The following is a 22,313-nucleotide window of genomic DNA, read 5'->3' as shown; positions in this document are numbered from 1 at the left end:
CTGTATTTTGTCTAGAAAGCTAAAAAAAAAAAAAAGTGAGGTAATTTGGCATCTAGTTGTTAGGATTAGCTCATATTTTGGTCATTGAAAAAAAAACCCCTACTTTTCACACAAGGGTTCTCACAAGAAGCACACATTGCTGCGGCTTTTGGTTACCATCATAAAGCATAGAAAGTGAGGTAAATCAATCAAAAGGCTGTAAGGTGAATACAAACCTACTGGCGGGGGCACCAACCCGAGACTGCCAGCATAACGAGGATCATCTTTCATTGAGGTTTCTGATTTGACACCTCATTGTCTCTGGCCCAACCCGACAAGCCGACTGATTACCCATGCATTTGACGGACTGATATTTCTAAAAATAAATCCTTAGTTACTGTGACAGTATCACACCATTAACACACTTGAGAAAGGAGTGGCTACCCCCGATGCCTTCGAGGAGCCCGCAGAATAATAATTGAAACAGCTGTAGGCGAAATGGTAGGCGAAATGCAAAGGAGCACTTACATGGTGCAAGTGAAGGCACACGACTGAAAAGAAGGGATATAAAAGCATGAGGTGAAGCCAGTGTCAACGACAGAAAGGAGAAAGAAGAAGAGATTAGAACATTCTAGTGAGAGAGTGTGCTGCTGAACGCATTAACACAGATGCCTTCAGATTATCTCTGGATGACAACACTACTTCATGTCCGGATGTCCGCAGACGCAGCCACGTCCGATCCATTCTCTCATCCACCTCGTCTCACTTGCAGTGTTGCAGATTAATTAGAGCAGATGTGACAGCCATCTATGCCACAATGCTAACTGCAGCCCCCGCCACAAACACCTTCAGTGAAACCAGTGACACCGTGAAAAACTGCAATGACGTCATCGCCACTCTGTTACTGAGAGGCTTCATCCTCACTTCTTCAAATTACTGCTGCTGCTGTGTATTTACAAGCGCCCGTGCTGCTCCCCGCACGACTCGATGCCAATTCAACAACCAAGATAATGCTTTCAGAAATAGTGCACTCAGGCAAAGCAGTCTGCACATCCATCCATCTCTTTTGTATACTCCTTATCCTCTTTGGGGTTGCGGGGAGCTGGCGTAGGGCCCTGCTGACATTGGGCGAAAGGCAGACTGCAGCCTGGACTGGCTGCCAATCAAACACCTGGTACATATACAGACAGCACGGAAGCCGGGTAAACCACTGCTGTCTGTAACTACAGTAAGTTCATTTTACATGCCCCTATCATGATTGTGAGAATGTGGATTTCAGGGGTTAACAAATTTTATTTGAACTACTTAGTTGTCTACATATATCACTCACGCCATTTGGTTGCCATACTTTGCTTTGCCATGAATCTATTGAACTGGATAAGGAGGAGTAATCTCAATAAAGAACAAAAAGGCAAACAAGATACTGGGATGAATGTAAACACTAAATTAACATGGTTCAAAGTAACAAGCAATAAACTCATGACAGAAGGAAACTGGAATACCAAGACTCATCACAGCAACATACAACAACAAAGAACAGAGACCCACAAGAAGCAGGGAACTAAATACAAACAAACTGACGAGACAACGCGGTACACCTGGACAAGAAACAAGTGCTTGAGGGAGCTAATTGGGAGACACAAGGGACCGGGCTGACGAGAACAGGTGGAAATGAAAACCCAACAAGACAAGATATAACAAAATGGACATAGTGAAAACATGATAAAATTAAATTCAATCAAAACAAACAACAAAAACAACAATATACAAAACAATAAAAGCAAAAATACAGATTGAAAAATCCTCATGTTTCTAAAAGGATTATTCTGCAAGGTCCGTTTTCTCTAATAAGAATAAGAAGGCCTTTATTGATCCCACAGTGGGGAAATTTTCATCGTTATAGCAGCAAAGATATAGGTCACACAGAGACGGCGGCATAATGTAGCCGTTAATGTATAACATTAACAGTAAACATTCACAATTAAAAAAAACAATGTAAATATACGCAGTAACCATGTGTATATACACATGTATATACACACCAACATACATCTACATATAAAGTATGAAAAAACACTTTTTTAGCCTGTACATAGTACAGAGGAAAAAAATACTTTAAGTGACAGTGCTGCAGTGCTGCAGTGAATTATAAGGAACGGCATTGGATAAGAATACAAATACAGTCGTGGGGAATGTTGAGTATCGCACAATATAAAATCAGGTGCAGGACTGCACAATTGGACTAATGTCCGCCAGATTATTGAGACTACCTGATGTTCTTGTTAAACAGTCTGACAGCAGCAGGAGATGGACGAATCTGCTAATTTAAAACACATTTACAGTTCATTTAAATTAACAGCAAACTGGTTGCCATTCGTACTGATCTAGTTAGTGGTTAAGACTATTCAGCATTGTCCAACAATCATTATATTCATTAATTCATACTTCCATTATCTCTGAAAATTGATAAATTTGCTGGGGATTACTGATAAACTGAAAACTTAACATTCATTTGAAAGGCCCAAAGCCCTTTGTGAAGCCATAAAAAAATAGGTGCTACTACAGGGCGTAAATGATCGCATCAACATGATGAATCAATAGGACATGTCAAAACAAGATAAAATGAAAATAATTGATTTATAACTATGCTATGCAGCTGAAGCGCATTTTGTGCCTTTTGTATTCAAAATGGCTTCATTCACAAGCACAAACACACACACACACACACACACACACAAAACCTATCCTTCCTATCCTGTTCCTTGGGTGAATACACTTGGGAAGAGCTGGAACCTTTAAAATATAGAGTAGTGTTCAAGAATTGTCTGCACAAGATAGTAAATTGGGAGGGGGCAGTGGAGCACGTGGCCACCATGTGGCCAGTCTTCTTTCGCTGAATCAGAAATTCTTCCCTTGTATAAAAAAATGTACACACATATCAAGAACTCTTAATATATGAGCTGCCTGGTGCCATAGTGAGCCTCTTCCCAAAGCATGAGTGGGAAAGCTAAGAGCACGAGATGCAAATACTTCTGAGCCTGAGGGAATCAGTGGGAGCACAACCCACATAACGATAAGTCAGTTTAATAGCATGTGGATGAGTAAAAATAAGGAATTGAGAGATATGAAAAATATGCGAAATGGGTTTAAAAATGTTGCTTATGAGTGGGCAATTTAGAAATGCGATTAATACAAGTGGGATGTATTGTTTACATACCAAATGTGGGAGTAATTCATACAATACTTACTACTAATACTACAATACTTATTTAAAAAAATGCATGCTAAGGTCTGCATGAGTGTTTAAAGCTAAAATATATCTTACACTGTAACTGTGATGAGAAATACTGAAATATGCTGTATGTTGGAGTAAATGTGCAATCTTCAGATTTTGAAAATAGCTATCGTCATCATTTTCACCAAAAACTATAATATAAACAATCTTTGGTTCAGTTTTTCATGTATTCTGAAAAAAACTGAAAAGGTTTTTTTTTTTTTTTTTTAAGGAACGTGATGTGTTGTTTTTGGTGCCAATCTGTTTCCCAATTAAATAAGTGTATGTGTACATGGGTGGATGAGAGGCGTTAAATTCGTGCACTTTGTAGTCTGTCGCTTTATGAAGTGACACTTTCTTAGTGAGGCAGCCTCAGCCTACGTCTCATAGCGTAGCCTACTGGGGGCTGGGTTACCATATTTATGGCAAGGATAATACAAAGAAAAGATACAAAAACACACAGCATGAATTGTCAAGTCATGGGTTCAAGTCAAAGTTAAATCGAGTCATTCCTAAATTTTAGCCAAGCAAGTCGCAAGTCATAAAATCAGCGACTTGAATCGACGTGAGTCCGACTCATATGACTTGAGTCCCCCACCTCTGATATATAAAAACTGACGCTGCATCCCAAAGAGGTTGATAAATCCACTTGGCTTCAATTTTAGCCCTCCCATTATATTTTCCCTCAGGCTGCACATTTTATTTCCTGATGAATAGAGTCCAATATCACCACCCGAGGAATGCTACGCTGCCTGCATCTATAAATGTATACTTACTAACAAGCTATCCACTGTGTGCCTCTAAAGTTCTCCTGATGCGCAAACACAGGGCATTAGCAGTTATGATTTAACAACCCTAACCACGGCATATGTTTCTTTAGCAATTCCTTTCCGGCTGCACGCTTCAAGTGGCCCAATTCCAATATTTATCACGCCATGTGGCGACAGACATCAATAATGCAGCTTTGTTGTTATAATAAATTTTCCACAAGAGTAATTTTGTTTATAGCTACCATAGTATGACACAAAAATATCACAAATAATGAATCAAATAACTAATCAATAATTTGGTTTCACCATTAGAGTCAAAAAGGCACCGCCTAGAATCATAATGACAACACACCTCTGAACAAGCAGGTGATAAATAATTAGAAGACGGCATTCTGTTTATTTTTCACATTCTGGAGACATTATTTGTTGGAATGTGCCAATATGACGGCAGAGTGAGTGATGATGTAAACACACACATTTTTATCCCAAATCACATCTACTGTAAATCAAAACTACAGGGTGCCGAGAACAATAAAATAGAGATTTTTTTTTTTTTTTTAATGCTTCCTCGCCGCAGATACCTGTCACACAGTTTCTATAATGTAATTGTTTTGGCCATTTGTGCATTCAGGTTTTCTCGGGTGTTCAGTAAATGTAAACACAATCATATTGTATGTGAATCACTACACAGTACTGTAGATCTAAATTAAAATAAAAAAAAGATCAAGCTGAATTGGATTCGGAAGTTTAATTCAAGTATGTAAATCAAGCATTTGTGACCACGTGAGCTTATGCAACTCTCTTCACTATGATGATAGTGATCTCAAAGGAGTTACCCTGCCATGAATCAATACACCATGACATCAATTAGCGAAGCGACTAATAGTGCAGCTAGCTAAAGCATTCCCACTGCAGCATATTTCCCACCTTGTGGATCTCCCTTCTCTGCCCTTATCAAAGCACCTTTTCCTCCCAGCCTGATATTCAAGCACAAAGGGCAGCCCAAACTCATTAATGCCATTGCCTCTTCTCAACAGCAGTGGATACGTTGCTCACTAACAAGCACACATTATCATCAGCCTGTCTGCACTGGCTTCTTACCGCCCACAGAAAATCAAATATTGCACACAGGCGTTTTCCCGAAGGTGAAGACATTCTGAAAGATCACGGACCGGTCGGTTGTCTGAACTCCTCCTATTGCACCTCGCGAGTGTGACAATCGATCAAGACTTGGATTTGAAGTTGAAACCCATGTAATGCCCGTCTACTTGGAAGAAGTGTTGTGTTTATATATGTTAGTGTGTGTGTGTGTATGTGCCCCATGACAAGCAACAAGCCTGTTATCACTCTGGAGTCAGTGAGCTGCAGCATGGAGGAGGTGCATAAACTGCAGTGATGCTGTCAAGCTCTCGGGCAAAAATGCTCTTTGCGGGAAGTAGGAATTATGAACACTGATGTACGGCGCATGTGGGAATAAAGGTGATCCCAAAAACTAGGTGCGAAACAGCACCGTGATTGGGCTGTTGATTGCATTCAGAGAACACCGAGTCGATAATGAACCATTTTCTTTGAGTAAACAAGTGTTAGACGAAGTTAACGATCCACACTGTCATGAATTGTTTAATAAACAGCCGCTCAAATTATTCTCCAACAGGTGAAAAAACAGCAGATAATTTTAGACTCAAAGGCAGTGGGGGCTGGTCAATAGCAGAGCTCGACTGAGTCACCATGAAAAAGACAAAAGTTAAATCATAAAATTGAAATGAAATATTATAATGAAAACAATATAAATTATATGTGTATGTACATGGGCAGGATAAAAATGACACGGTTAAGGACCAATTTGAATTTGTGGTGTCATAAGGTTAGGTAACTTCTAGTTTGGGTGCACAAAACATTCAATGAAAAGTGTGCCATTCAGTCAGTCCTCATGCAATATCTTAAGAACAAATTCCATCTTTGAGGGTATAATTTGGAAAGACCCCAACAACCCCATCAAAAATTGCTGGGAAGAAGGAGTGAGACTGTGAGCGAAACCCTCTCATCATCTCGCAAATTGAGAAAACTTCAAAGATTACATAATCTTGTAAAGTCTTCCCAGAAGAGCAAAAGCGGGAGCAGAGACTAAGGCAAGACAAATTTGGTCATTATACTTCCCGAAAATTGTGTCCTAATAATATTGCTTCTTTCACCTTCGGACTATGTCCATGTGTTTTACACCTCTCCATTTGTATTCAGCACAGTGGCCTAAAAGCGGAGAAATGACCCCATATGTTCCTTAATTAACGTAAAAAGAAGGGGGGAAAAGTCAGTACATACCCATGGAGCTCCTTGACCGAAACAGAGATTTTCAGGTCGTGTCCAAGCACATAGAGAGCTGTGAGGATGTCAGCCCACTGCACCATCTCACCCAGCGGACCCCCTTTCAGCACTTTAGGGCTGAACACATCACCGGACTCCTCTGTCAGAAATCCCACGTGGACAAGAATCTGTATTCAGAAGATTAGTCAAGAGTGAGCCCAGGAAAGGATAGCGAAGCACACGACAGCAAGTATTTGTTGCTGCAAGTCACGTGGTTGGATTTTCTTATTCCAAATTCTTCTTCTTGCCAGTATTTTAGGATTTTCCTGTCTAGACGACATGTGCTCCTCCGTGGGGAGGAACCGATCTGTTCAAATACTTCATGCATCAGAGGATTCCCAGACAACCTACTGCTGTGAATACAGTAATGTCAGATTCAAAATGTAATTGTATGTCTTCATGCTTGTTCAAGTGCTACAAAAAAAAAATAATCTGGGCATTAAGATAAGATGAATATGATATGATATGAAGACAAATAGCACTTTTCCCTTTCAATTTCTAAAAACCGAGCGCGAAGTCATTTGGTGTAGCCTTACTGTGTGGAGTTTACAATGTTTAAAGAAGACAGACACATCTGTCTGGTTTCAAATCATATAACCCAATTTGTATACCTAATATACACCAGACTGGCAAATCACATGTAACATGATAAATTACATACATAGATGTGGTAGGATTTTGCATTGATATGCAAATAATTGGACAGAACTCTTCTAATTGCTTGAAGTACAAATGGTACAAACTGCATTTGTACAGCATCTTTGCTCAATGAAGGCTTTCAAAGGACTGATGTGTAGTAAGAACATGTATGTTTCAGTTTCATATCAATGTCTTCAAAACTCGCCCCATTCACAAGCCTGTAAAAACTATGGAAATGTATCGTGCACAGTACGTGGCAAGCCAGGCAGCCCGTAGATCGCCACTGATTCTCCTATGTTCTGTCCTCTGTTTTCACATATGACAATTTTAGTGCTCACAAAGATATTTTAAAATATTCAAAAGTGTTGTTATTTTTCTGTTACAAACATCGATCAATCTATCCATTTTCTTCTATTTATCCTGTTCAAGGTTGGAGCCTATCTGACTTTTGGCTTGATTCTTCTTATTTTTTTCTTTTACTTTGTACACTCAGGATTGGTTAGTAGTTAATCACAGGGCACATAATAACAACCATTTACATGGAGGCTACCTAGAGAAAACCCATGCCAGCACATGGACAAAAGCTCCACCCAGAAAGATCAAAGCCCAGATTCTCAGCCTGCGATTTGTGCAATTACATGCTTCGCCATGATTCTTGATTCCAAACAGTGTCATATAAGTGGCCCCCTCACACTAAACACATTCTTGATACACAATTACAAAGAGCCTTGGGCGTTCTCAAGTCTTTGGGAAGACTCTCAGTTACTAGTCAGCCACCACACCATCAAAAGAAGTGTCAATTCCAAAACAGCAGTGGCTTCATTTGAAACTCATTCACTGCCATTGACGTATTTATTTGTCTTTTCACAGTCTAGCCATTCAATTCCAGGGACTTATTAATATTTTTTTCAAATGTTTTCGAACGTTAAGGTAAAAGAGGGTCTGAAAATGTCTGGCAGTGAATGAGTTAAACAATTTAACGAAGGCTAGCCCGTTGCAATTCTCCTGGTAATTTTACCTGAACGCCTAAAAAGGTGCGCCCAAAGAAAAACTGAAGCTGTACTTGAACCATTTGGAGTATCAGCATCGTTTTGGTCTCTTTTTGAAGATAACACTTTGATTTTTTCTCCTCAACTGTCAGAATATTTTTAAGTGCTACTGGCACTGAATTATGGAAGTTTGAATACATAAAAGAAGGCGGATTTTATGTCCGCCTATTTTTTATTATTATATTATTTTTTGCATTTCCAAAAATCTGCCTGGAAAATGTTGTATTAGCGTGGTGGACTAAATAACACAACAGGATTACAGCTCAAATGCTCCTCCAATTCCATTTCAAATTTGCAAAAATATGACAGAAAATGAGCATTTCACACAAGTTTTACTAAGGGGATGTCCAGGTGAACTAAAAGTGTGCCATTTGGGTGATCCCATTGCGACCATGTTTAACATACGTAGGAAAAAGGCTGCTATTGTGGAATGCTTCAACAATCATGAGTTCTAATAAAAAGTAAGACTTGGTGCTATCATATCCTACATCCAGATGAAAACAAAACGCAAAAAAATCAAAGGTGACGCGATATGACGTGCGCTCTGGCGCACGGCTTGACGTCTCTGCCAGCGGCTTTGAAAGTGTGTGTTATGCAAGTTATGCACGGTGTTTGTTTTTGTTCAAAAGCGTTTACATGGTTTTTTTTCAAGAATTTCATTGGCCGTTGAATGCGCCAATCACTATCTTATCAAGTTTGGTTGTGACTGCAAACATAATTGCCGAATCATCCATATGCAGGGGTGGTACTATTTACGCATGGAATATGTTCATTGGCTGTTGTTGAACTCTAACACGGGAAACATTAGTTTATTGGATCAAGTAAGCAATCAATCAAACTAAGATCCAGCCTATGCTTTGAAAGCTCGTGCTGCTAAATCCGTCGAAGGTAACTCAATCTACGATGGAAAATATGTGCATATGTAATATGTATATGTATCTGATAGCAACCTGTAACGGTTGCAGCAGCTAATAACGTGGCTTTATGGATGTCAGGCTTGTTGTGGACTAACTATATTACTGGAATACTTTTACTGGACCCTTGTCAACGTAATATGATCATTGATGATGGATTATGAATTTGTGTCGGACACGCGAGGATGAAATGGTGAGTTGCACATTTTTTGTGCGTTAGCGATTGTTTTGACTTCAATGCTCGCCGAGCATGCAGATATGATTATATCTTATAATGTTCCGTATGTAGTGAATGTCCCGCGTGCGCGACGCCATCGGCCCACAGGTGGGCCGATGGAACGGCAATGGGCTATGAACGTTTGAAGTCGTTGACTTTTAGTAAGAGGGTGCTCACTGAAACGCTGCGCCGCTATCCCTCCAAATGTCAGAGGTGAACATTTAGCCAAGCTAATCACTATACTACTCTCATTTTAGTACTCAAATCTGTAACTGGATAAATTGTCATTCACTGAAAACCTATACACTTACGGAAAGAAAACTTCCCACAGCGGTTTTAGTCCAGGCACTTCATAAACATGCATGTGGTCAGAACTGTCTCAGTGTCTGTTTAAACATCCTTAAAACACTTCACTGAAACCAAATGAAGCACTTTAAAGGCTCATGTCATCTGCTCATGGAACCACTTGTGCTCAGATTTCCACACTCACCCGCTTCTCGTCCCTCCAGTGGCTGCGCAGCTTGTCATCCAGCCGTCGAGCCGCAGAGGCCCACTGTGCTGCCAGCCTGCGTATGCGTCTCTTCATGAAGTTCAGAGACTCCTTCCCGGTGCCCACCTGCTCCAGCAGAGCGCCTGTGTCAAACTGGAAAACAGCCTGGAGGACATGAGTCATTGTTAGTGTTGGAACCGATTTTTTTTTTTTTTTTCAAGCTAATTGTGAGCCATTACATGATACGAAAAACATTAAGGATTATGGTTTGTATGGCTTGTAAAATTCTGCATTGAAAGTCAAATAATTTGCTTTCAATACAAATTTAACGGTCTGATTGAAGACAATGGGGAATTTTAAGACTATATTAGGCGCAGAAAGACAGGTGTGTCTATTTGCAGATACCCGTGGGTCAGCTCCTTCTAACGGGACATCTGATTTATTACAGGCTCATCCTCATAAATAGTCTGCCCATATTATACACTCCTTTCCCTCAGTGGAATAGCAGCCATGACCAGCATGTGTATAAATCAGAGGTGTAGAGGCAAATGTAAAGGCAGCAACGTTTTACTGGCCACAACATTTGGGATACCTTCTCAAAATCATCTCAACACACGAAAGGGTAACCTCCATTAGTCAGTTAAAAGGACGAGGCAAAAACTACAGAATTGAACTTTGTCCATGTGCGGAGCACGAACCCATTACGGTTTGGAGCCGCAGATACAGGACTTGATTTTCTCTTTTCTCTGTTCACAATGAAAACCAACCAAAACGTAAGTGGTAGACTTCCATCAGTTTCTAATGCGTTAGAAATTCCACATGAACCAAAAAGTATCTTGCTAACTAACCTACAGACAGAAACCACGATCCTACGCAACGGTTCATCCATTCGGTCTACACATTACAAGTTGTGAGGTCATTATGGGTCATACTAAAATCACTAGCACATCATTGGGTACACCAGCACAGAGCTGTGTCATGACGGTTTTCTTTACAAAGAAAGCGACAAATGTGTGGTTGTAGATGAGCCCATTGGGAAACATTGATATGTGTGATAAAAGTTCTTGAAACAGCTGTCAGCATTATGCAAAGCGATACATAAAAAATAATAAAGACTGCTAATTCCATTCATCACAGTGTCAATCAAAACTGAGTATTATCATCTTAGAGGGATCATCTGGCCTCACACATATACGCCAAGGTCCCTTAATGAATACATCAGTATGCCTGGCTGTCTTGTCCTCCCACAATGGAGGTAACTATCAAGATCAACTTGTGTACAGCATATCCACAAGCAGAGTACCCAAGGGATGCATCTAAGTGAGCTCAGCCTGGAAAATACAGTCACGTGCAAAAGGGAGGGCAGAAGACTGACTGCACATTAGAATTCATTGTGGAGGCGACAAAATACTCTGGGGGCAAACCTTGAGGCGCGAGGCGAGGCTAAACGGAGCTGGACCTTTCGCTATCATTGCACTTGAATGCATCATTTGGTACCAGTGAGAATGGAGGTGAAATGACACGAGAGGGTAAAGACACCAGGGAATGGCAGCTAGTGCCTTCCGGAAAGACGGTGTGCTGTATATTCAGCCTGGCAGGATGTTATCGATCATAAATTAGAGCTAAGGATTGATTTAAGGAGTGATAAATGCCAAGCTTGAGCTCACTAAGTTAAAAGCATGCAGCAGAAACAGGCACGGGCCCAAATGTCCAAAGGTAGGAGAGCCGCTTGATGTTTCCTATTCTGCTCCACTTAATTTTGCTTGTCATTTTGAAATATTTGCTGCCGGCAGATCTCATACTGTCCCCGATTGCTTATGCTTTCCAAGACACAGATCTTTGCAGGGGTAATAAATTGGATCCCCGTACGTCGGTGCTTTGTTCCGTACTTGTTTTCGGGATGGAGGCTTCAAGGTGGGCGTAGCAGTCTGGTTCCTCCAAGCCAGTGGGGGGCAGAACCACTCCACCTCACTCAGGTAGATGAGAAAGGAGCAGTCCGAGCCGTCCACTCCATAAAAAGCATAGCAAGGGTCAGAGGTCCAACGGGCACGCATCCACTGGAACGCAAACACAAATATTTGAAAATGCATTAGCAAACGGACTCATCCGTAGATTTGAATAACAACTATCAGAAGCTTTGAGATTTAAAGAAAAGAATGACATAGGCAAACTTCTTACTGAACACAGAGCTGATTTACGCTGCATGTTTCACACAATTTGTCCAATGCAAGTGCGGTTTAAATTTCCCCAACCAATGCGATCTTGACGGCACCAAATTGGTGTTGATACTTGATGAGTTATTTACGTGAAATTTGGCATTTGTGTATTTTTATTGTTTCATGTGTTCCATCAGTGTAAACACAGTTGTATTGGATGTGAATCACTTCAAATGTATGTAGAAATAGACTTCCCCCCACAATCTGGTAAAAGACATTAAATCGGAAAAGTGTGTGTGTGTGTGTGTGTGTTTTGGCCAGTTGTAAGCAAGTGTGCCGCAATTACAACCGCTACATATAAGGAGGATTTTATTGCATATGTCTGTACTACAACAGTTGTTTGTGAAAAGCTGAATAAGTAGCTATATGGTACTTGGCCACTTGAAATGTGCCGATCTTGACAACCCAGAACGCCACGAGGAGTGTTCATCTCAGTTCGTAATACATAACATCTTTGCTGCACCGAGACAGACAGGGTAAAAATGTGGGTTTTTTTGTGTGCAAAATAGTTTTGGAATCTGCACTCAAGCCAGACTTACATCCATCTTGCCGGGGCAGTCTGGATAATGAGGGTCTTTAGGAATGTCACACTGTCCCAATGTTCCTTCCCGAACTGGAGACAAGAAAAGTGGGTGGTTATCAGAGCTTGTACGCACACACAGCACATCTCTCGACCTCATTTCAGCCAGCGTCAAAGGCTTTAACTGTGTGTTTTGCTTTTTCCTTTAGATTTTGGTGACATCTGCTCTGATAGGAATGTGTTAAGAGCAGAAAGGCGACGTGAGAAGAGACGATGAAGAATATCCCACAGAAGTGAATGTCAATGCCACAGTGAAGTAAGGGGACTCACATTCAAAGCCGAAAGACTCCAACACATTTTATTCAGCGTCGTTCGGCGCCATACCAGTCAAACGTCTGGAGTCATGGATGACTGAGCAGAAGTTTTCTTTTTCCAATAAGCGATGGCTAGTGCTGTTACTGTCTTTTTGCTACATTTCCAGCTCTCAGGCATAGCGCCCCAACTTTCTGTGACATTTGGATTTTCTGTGACAGCTGTTGTGTATTCCAGTTCTGCTTTGTGCTCTATGACAAGAAGCAGTGAATGAAGCTCAAGACTGCTTTCTCGATTTAACTTGCCCCACTAGCTAGTAACCGTCTGGCTGAATTTTATTGCATGCTAATGTGATAATAATTTGGAAATACAACACAAGATTTGTTTCCTCTTCTCATTTTATTAAAAAGTTAGGAGAGCATTTAAAGGAAAAGTCAAGTAAAAAATTAAATCTTGACAATGATATGCCGACCAATCACAGCTCAGATTGCGAACGTCACATGACCAAACTCAGAAAACAGGTGAGCCATGATTGGTCGTTACCAAAGCTCTGCGGCACTGTGATGTCATTTTCAGGCGACAGCAAGTGGCAAAATGGCCGCCCGCTGCTATAGATAAAAATGGGTAGATTTTGCTGCTTAATTCATATTGCACAAATGAAATATTCATCAGAATTCTGTGTGGGGGCGCATAGAATATATGATTGGAAGGATTTTTTTTTTGTTTTACTTGACTTCCTCTTGAAAGAGTGTTTGATGTTTTTCAACATTTGCATGGTTAACTTGGCTTGTTACTATTTATTAGCGCTATGACAATGAATGGTGTTAAATGTTCCTTAAAACACTGCCTGTAGAGTGAATAAAAGTTTTATTATGGTAATAGGTTTGACCATAGAGCAAACTAATAAAAATACTGTATAACCAGAGGTTAATTCAAGTTTTTGAAAAATGCTCCATCTAGCGTCGGTGTACAACATATTTTGTCCTGTGCATGCATTACTGCTTCTTTTTCAACAAATTAGGTAACGTGAGTCGCTACCAAGCTCGTGCAAGTTATTGGCCTTACATGGCTCATGTACTTAATGACCATGTCAGCTTTTATTATCCCTTGGACTATGCAGTGTCCTCTTTTTTTCCTAGTTCCTTTCTCACTTAATTCACTCTGTCTTTATCTCTCTGCACCTCCTTCCATCTCCAGCCATCCTTCTCCTCAAAGCCCCGGCAATAGTGAGCCCAATTAGGGGAGCAGTTGCAGCTTCTCCCCCATACGGCACCTCATCAGTCACAAGGTCTTATTAGCATGATAGCAGCAAGAAACTTTCTGTAACACTGCACTTGGATCAAGCTCATCTAAATGCCATCAGACATTACGACAGATTAACGAGACAGCATGTTGGATTGTTGACGCAAAGAGTAGCGTGAATTAAAACGGGATTTTGCTTTGTATCCCCCGCAGAAATTGAAAGTGACAGCTAATGAAAACCCTGACAGAGCCACGTCGCATAAACTTCCAAGGTCATTCATCATCATGATTTAAATATCCTGCTTCAGTGTAGTAACGCTTTAACACTCGATGTGTTGTGGTGTGCGGATCACCTGAGTGCTTCCAGCTATGACATAAATGAAGGGTTCGCCATTTGAATGGGCAATGTGTCGTGAATAATGCCTGTCATGTTTTGTGAGCTCAACCAGCAAGTGCGAGTTACTCATAAATTGTGCATTCAAGAACATTCAGACTTTACGGTTTGGCTTGTGTGGGCAGAGAGGAAAGCGTTTTCCAAATTGCAAGGATTTGAAATGGACGGGTGGGATTCATCTGTAGTTTTTTTTTTTTACATTTTCAAGGTGCGAGAGAGCAGGACAGGTGTGCGTTTGTGTGAGTGTGTGTGTTGGTGTGAGTTTGCTCATGTTTCAATGTCACCTCTTTTGCTTGCAATACTGCGCTGTAGAATCTGCTCCACCCTCCCCGCCATGTCCGACATGTTCTGGGCTATGGCCTGGATCCGCTCCACCAGACCTATCGGCTGAATTCTGACACACACGCACAAATGAGGACACGCACACACAGACACACGCAAGCATATATAGTATTGTTAATATATATTCCGTAGAAATTTCAGAGCAAAAAACTCCATGCTGAAAATAATACTCCAAATACATTGGGCTTCATCCTGATTATGTTCAACACTATGAATGATAAGTTTTGCAATATATATTGGGCTAAACAGCGCAAAACACGTGTTGTGTTGAATCCAAATGTATTGCACAGTTGTATAGTAAGAGATTATGTGTAAAAGAAAAAAAAAGCTTGCTGCCTGCTGCACATTATGAATAATCTCTTGTTGAGTTTAATACAGATTGCATTACTTTAATTGTTTTGTTTTCTTTTGGGACTGGGAAACAGATATGACGATGCCTTGATGCACACAGTGAGCGTATTTGCAATATTAAAGTGGGGATCTCAAAAGACATGCATAATTCTGGAATTAATAATACTTAAAAAACAATTTGTCAGCCGTTTTCATGAGCAAATTACTTTTTCATTATCGCAGTAAATTCCAAAAAGAAAAACTGTCTTTTGTGGATCTTGGCCTAGATGACGTAAAATGTGCTCTTACATTTTTAACTTAGAGAGAGAGTGTGAGTACTAAAGTATTAATAAATACCACAAACCTTTTCAGCCACACACACGATTTGTAATCAAATGTATGCGCTTGAATGATTCGTATGAATCAATGTACTAACAAACATACAGTATAGGTAAAGAAGTCGGCATATTCAGTTTACACATTTATGTGTCATCATCTCTTTTTCTTTGTTAACATTTGTTTAAGCTAAATTATCTACATTTTATTTGCTTTCACATGAATTATCTACACACGATTTCTTCTTGACTATATAGGGGTTTTAGAGAACTTGTCATCAAGTAAATTACACACGATAGAAGAGCTGACTGTATAGTTGCCTGTGGACCCTGCAGTTAGACTGTTATCCTCAGTTTTTCACACGCTACTTGCAAAAAGCGATAAATTGTCTAAACACGGCTACTCTCCTTTTAAAGAGATCTTTTTAATGAGCTCTCTTGCTGCGCTTCTCTCTGAAAATCTCTTCAAAGTAATGGAATGGTGATTCTGTTGGGTTCTGTGGGCGCTGGGCTCATTTGCATAACTACATTCAAACCTAGCATAAACTTTTATTTCTCCACACTATTCCGGGAAGACATGATAGGAAAACATTGTCCTTCGTCCTGTCGATCAACAGATTAGCAAAAATGAAAAGCCATTCATGCAGACACACAGGCATAACAGGGATAATAAAGGACCCCCCCCCACACACACACACACACACAGGTGGGCAGTGAAAGCGATAATAGGAACACAACAGCTGTGTCTCTGGGGTCGCCGTTTATTAACCATCTCCGTCAGATTAAATGGAGGTTGGCATTATAGTCATTCTGAAAATTAGAACCACCAAATTGTTGCCCTTTGCCACTGTAACATTTAGCATTTAGTCAATAAAGGGCCAATTAAATGTTCATTTGAAATCTACTGAATGTAATCCAAAAGGTATTTTGTATAGAACTGGTCATCTTGTCTGACTGGAGGAAAAACATTTACCACATTTTTCTGCATACATAAGAAATGCAAATGTAATATAGTCTATCGACACATAGAGAATTGTTGTCGATTTCTCTACCTTTATTCGCCAGCAATGCATCACCAACTTAATATTTGATCACTTGATGGGATGCATGGATGGGCAAACATGCCTGCATCTCTGTCTGACTGCACATACTGCATTGCTGTAATTGCATAAGATGCGATTGCAACTTCATGAGTTTTATCCTCACCCTCATAAAAAGGTAGTTATGAGTAGGTTGAGGCCAATTTTGGAGCCACGCCAATGTTGCTGTTGAGTGAGAGACAGAATTTGGAATATAGTCAATGTTTTCCTGTGGGCTTCTGTAAAAGCAACCATACAGCTTTTGGGACATTTCAGGTCAACTGAATCACCTGTATTACTACAGTACTATGTATTCCCAATAAGAGGTGATTATGCAATTTTGTGGAAGGATGGAAGAAAGGTACAAAAAAAATACATACTACCAAGGCGGAAACATGATCGAAATGGCCAGCACATAAAGAGGAAGGAGCCTCCTTTACTCAAACCCATGAGTAGATTCAAGTATGCAGGTCTGTTGCTGTGGCAACCACACTCAAATCTGGGCTGGCAGCTCCAGCACTTCGTTAAAGGCCATTGCTCTTATGGTTGTCTTTGTCTGATTTGTGTTCACCTGCATTTAGCTACATACTGTCAAGCTCCAAATTATTCAGAGTTGAAGTTAGTTTTATTTGATGAATGGGGATCTTCGTAGCTGGAAATGACACAAGAAAATGGCAAAAAAGTAATTGAAAAAAATTCAATTGTAAAAATTCTCCATGTGTAAAGTGATTCATACGTTTACTCAATACAAACATTGAATGTTCTAAATGTATTGTTTGGATGCACGATGTATCCTCAGCTTTAATGAACCACTGCACATATTTTACATTATGTAAATCTCACGGCACATCAACGAACAAAAAAAGTCTTAAAAAGAAGTGAAATAATGACGATAATGTCTGAACTCACTCACAAAAGACTTACTCAGACTTACTCGCAGGAAGCTATGACTTATTCTGTTGTATAAATCTTTTCCATCAGCTGTCATCACACAATAGCTGCAGTATAGTTGCCAGGACAGCAAACATATTTGCTTGTAACGCTTGTACAGCTGAGACTGAAACAGGAAAGTCGACATGCTCTGTGTACCTGTCAAGGACAGAGGCAAGCTCATCCAGCTTGTGGCTTTCAGTGGTGTTACCCAGTCTAGACAGTGTGTCCATCCGCTTCATAATGACTTCCAGCATGTCACTGATTTTTCTCAGCACACCGCGAGATTCTTGAGCACCGAATACTAAAACGTAAGAAGAAGAAAAACATGATAAATAGTCAAATAATAATAAAATACATCAGTGGAAAAACAGATCAAAGAGCTAGAGAGAACGCAGCATAAAGACTTTATGTTTAATGACATTTTGTACATCTCCCTTTAAAAGTCAACAAAGTCAAATGCATGCTAAGTGAAAATGAAATGATATGAATTTCTATCATCATGGCCAGTTTTTGTTTTCTACACATATTCTACTGTAAGTACCGGTATTACAGTGCAGCTTTTTTCCCACTGTCCTTCATTACTAAATCAAGAGCTCTCTGGGCGCCAGTGTTCTAACGCAGAGGGTGAAAAGACAGAATCAGCAATTTATTCTGACAGTATTGGTTTTGCTTTCTTGCTCGACTCAAATAATTAATGACCCCGGTAGTGGTCTAATGCTGTTAGCAAACACCTTGTCGATTTATTGGCCTACAGCAGCACACAATAAGGTCAAAAGACTGCATTGTGATATGTTGAAGTCCGACCCCCGCGATGTTGTTTGATCACGCTAAGCTCTAAACGCTAATTAACACAAGATAGCATCAGTAGTCAAGTGGGTGAGCAATCCTTGCCGCTAAAAATTACAAATTAGATCAAGCATACAACCGGTGCATCCTAATTCCCACAGCAGATGAAAGCATGATTAAAATGGAGTTGCCGGATCAAGTGGGGATTTTTGTTTTTAAATACTTTGTCAAGAACCTTTTTAGAAAAGTAGTGACCAAAAAATAAATGGCAATGCCATAAAAGCACACAAAAAGATCAGCGCTGTAAGTTAATACTGAACTGTCCATCAATCCATATGCCATATCTTTCCTAATTAGGGTCGCAGGTGTGCTGAAGCCTTCCGCGGCTGACTTTACGAGAGAGGCAAAGGTCCACCCTGGACTGGTTTCCAGGCAATTGCAAGGCACATACAGACAAACAACACTCAGATTCACACCATTTGTCAATTTAGAGTTTTCACTTCAGAAGCGATGTGGAAGGGAACCCAAATAATATTGACTCGATATGGGCAAACTCCACTTCAATATAAGAGTCGCCAGATGCGTGACAAGCGATTCTAACCTTTCAGGCTTTTAAAACTGCAACACACGGACTTGGCAAAACATTGAATTGACATTTCCAACGCGGCAGAAAGTTAGCTCTCTCGGAGGGAAGTCGCATTAAATCTCCAGTCAACAAAAAATGCACTGAATGAAAAATATTTCCTTCTCTTGTTGCACGATAAAGAAAAGAAAAGACTGGGAAAAAAAAGTTGCAGGAGAATTTCAGCTGAGAAGCAAAACGTGTTTAGGAGAGAGTGTAAATATTTCCTTCTCCTTTTACTGACACCTTCAATCATTGCTGGAATATATGCAGTCAAATGGGGCAGGCTCCTTTCAATAATTCAACAGGTTGACAACAATTTTTCACTTCCACACAAAGATAAATTCCTGTTCAGACGGCTTGCAGCAGTTTAATATTTCGCTTGAGTAAAAAGTATGAATCCAAACAGGAAAAGGGACGAGATCTTAAATAGGACTCAAGTGCTGCATGGCAAAATAGAGTATACTGTCATACCCAACATTGTACTAATGGCGGCATGCTTCCAGTATCTTCCACCATACAGTGCACAATTATTTCTGAGAATAGCGGCTCCAACTTTAAATAAGAGATTGAGGCTCCCTGCAGAAGGATTCCAGATATTTGCTATAAGTTGGTCTCTGAGCTGCAGTGCTGCAGTAAATCTAAAAGCCTCTGGGCTAAAGTGTGGGAAGGAGAACTCACAGTTCTTCACAGTAATACTTCTCATAAATCACCATTACCGAGACCAAACACCCTTCCTACACAGTACATTTTTAGAACTGGGCCTTATATAGCGTATGTTTGCAATCAAGTGTTCATTAGGCCACCGTTCACCCCTTCCCTTTCGTCTCCTCTGAAACATTGTGTTCCTTACCACAAACGCTCCATGTGAGGATATTTTTGTGCCATTGTAGAGCCTCCACCGTGTGATTCCTCATCTGCTGGTTAATAAAGATCTTAAATAGCAGCAGCTAATCTCCTCTAACGACTCCATTCCAGCAGTGTCACAGCACCATCAATATTGAACAACTTCCTATATTAGACCGACCGATTTGCACTGCAGCCTGCTCTGTGCTCTGAGATCAGCCCGCTACCAAGGTAACTTAATAGCCGAATGCAAAATCTGGCTATGTGCCATAAATACAGACCAGCCACAACACTCTGACTCCGCTTGCCAAATGTTATGATATAATATACAAATATTCTGTCTTGACAAACGTAAGTAAACCCCGCTCCATTGCAGGGGTTAGCTTCCAGACCACCCTTGCAATAAGTGAAATCTGTGAGATAGAAATTCCCTATTTCAGTAACCCATAGGCATGTTTTTATAACATCGACAGCACTTATTTGTTTTTAAGGTTTTCAAACACAAATTTCGAAATAATACAAACAGATTTAAAACATATAACACGGTTTAGTGAGACAGAGCAAGAGTAATGGGTCTATCATTTTGATGAAAAATAAAAACATTATGATCATAGCAGGCCTACTTCCTGTTTTTTCTTCTTATTTGAAATTTACCCAGTGTAAAATATTGGTGTGTCACCATCTTGTGGCTGGCAGTGGAATTACACCCAAAATTTAAACCAAACTGAACCCAGAACGCATGACAGTATGGTGGTTAACTATACTGCATTGCAACCCTGTCAGAGAGGACTTAATTTAATAATTTTAGATGCCCATTCATCATTGTCATTATCGTCTGCAGCGGTGCATCATATCTATTTATCAAGTTCACTTTTAATCAAATCTGTTTGATATTCATTATTTTAATGATCATTTTGCTGTTGAACTGCACTGAGGTACTTGGAGTTGAGTGGAATCCTCAACAGTTGAACACTTTTAAGGCGACATCACAAAATGTCAACGTAAGACAACGACATTTGAAGTAAGTAACGCTACAGAAAATTTAATTGTAACACTCAATTGAACATTTTTTTTTTTTGTGGTTTCGCTGTTAATACAAAAAGCCTGTTTTCAAAGATGTTCTCTTGGTAGATGAGCTACACTATCTACCACTCACAGTCTCCATCTCATCAGGACACCATTGTAACATACACACACAAACTAAACCTCTTCCTGTGCTTTCACTCCTAATTTAAAGATTCATTACAGAGGAAGCTGATTGAGATCTGGGGGTGCCGGATGGAGAGGCTATCAGAGCAAAGAATGACTGTCCGTGATCTTCTGTGCAACTCCAATCTCTTATTCTGTCTGACAGCCTGAAAATGGAAACAAGCTATACTGTTTAAATGGCTTCAATCAAAAGCTGCTGCTGTCTGCCGGTGTAAGTCGGCATTATTGGGCTGTTGTATTTTATTAAAATCCATAATGGAATTAAAATCATATTGTCACTTGGTGGTTGCAGTAAGATTCATTATCTTAAAAAAAAAAAGAAAAAAAAAAGTCCAGACACAAAGCTGGGCTGATAAAACTCGAGGCTATTAAAGCACATCTCATTTCACCGCAGTGTGCCGCAGCAAACAATGAGAATATGAGTTATTACGTGTTTCATTCTCTTTTATGCTCTCAGTGATCTTATTGTGCCAAACCAGGACAATGTGATGATCATTTGCATAAACATATTTCTTGTTTCGATAGCAAAAAAGTTTGGCATGTATGCAAAATACATACTTCCTGACCCACTTTCAGCTCAACCAAACAACATTTGATCAGCATTGTTTGAATGGCGGATGAGCATGCAGAGTCAGAATCAGCAATATCAGTCACTGTCATAAAGTCATTCAATTGATGCTATTTTTTTATAGCTAAAAATGTGAAATAGAATTATGTTGTGCCACAACAAGAGTCGCAGATTTGGGATTTGTCCTGCAGCTAATTTACAGAAAACATTGCAATTAAGTTGGTCATTTCCCACTGGTATCCTCGGGAGACAATTTAAACAAGTGGCTGGCAGAACTTACATTCACACTGTGTGTGCACAAAATTGAACCAACACTTAGTGTTTTCAGACCTGAAGCCCAAGTCATTAGAGGCAAACGGACAAAAATCGGTCTCTGGTTGAAAGAGACAATAAGTGACAAGTGATGCCACAAAGCTGTCCATGTCAAAACAAGTATAAAAGCAGGAGACATGGTTGCAATTTAGGCTTGTAGTGCTGTTGAGGGGGATGGTGGTATTTAAGTCTGGTGTAAAAATAGTGTGACATCACACTGACAAATATTCAAAGAACATGACAATAAACAAAGGAGGTCATCATGCAGTGTGTGTTTCTTCTTCCTACTATGGCTAGGATTATGTTAGATTCATGCACCAGGGGTATTTCTGAGTCACAAAATTAAGCACCATTACTGTCTGACCAACTGAATCGGAATACAATATGAGTTCCGAATATCAGTCAATTTGGGATCCATGAAGATGAATGATGTCATTTTACCTTTCAGCTTGATGATATATGTATAATCAAACACAATCCAAAAGAGAATCGTTTCACCAGAAAAAAATAAGAAAGCATCGGAACGGGCTAGGCAGACCTAAGTGAAAATAGAAAATCTGTGTGGATACCAAAA

At 40.0% G+C, this 22,313-nt stretch overlaps 1 protein-coding gene across 1 annotated transcript in view; it reads right to left on the bottom strand.

The window, feature by feature from the left end:
• mgat5b (alpha-1,6-mannosylglycoprotein 6-beta-N-acetylglucosaminyltransferase B) overlaps positions 1–22,313 on the bottom strand; it is a 43,612-nt gene that overhangs the window by 15,755 nt on the left and 5,544 nt on the right. Inside the window, exons 3-8 of the mRNA XM_086056502.1 lie at positions 17,553–17,697; positions 14,662–14,771; positions 12,449–12,522; positions 11,583–11,750; positions 9,694–9,858; positions 6,343–6,512 (exon numbers count right to left, since the gene is read on the bottom strand). Coding sequence (XP_085912628.1) covers positions 6,343–6,512; positions 9,694–9,858; positions 11,583–11,750; positions 12,449–12,522; positions 14,662–14,771; positions 17,553–17,697 — 832 coding nt within the window. The remainder of the gene's footprint in view (positions 1–6,342; positions 6,513–9,693; positions 9,859–11,582; positions 11,751–12,448; positions 12,523–14,661; positions 14,772–17,552; positions 17,698–22,313) is intronic.

The sequence above is a fragment of the Filicampus tigris genome, chromosome 16 (genome assembly GCF_054856515.1).
Source record: "Filicampus tigris isolate MCC_2025a chromosome 16, RoL_Ftig_1.0, whole genome shotgun sequence".
NCBI classification, from domain to species: Eukaryota; Metazoa; Chordata; class Actinopteri; order Syngnathiformes; family Syngnathidae; genus Filicampus; species Filicampus tigris.
This window is presented reverse-complemented; position numbering and strand designations above follow the sequence as displayed.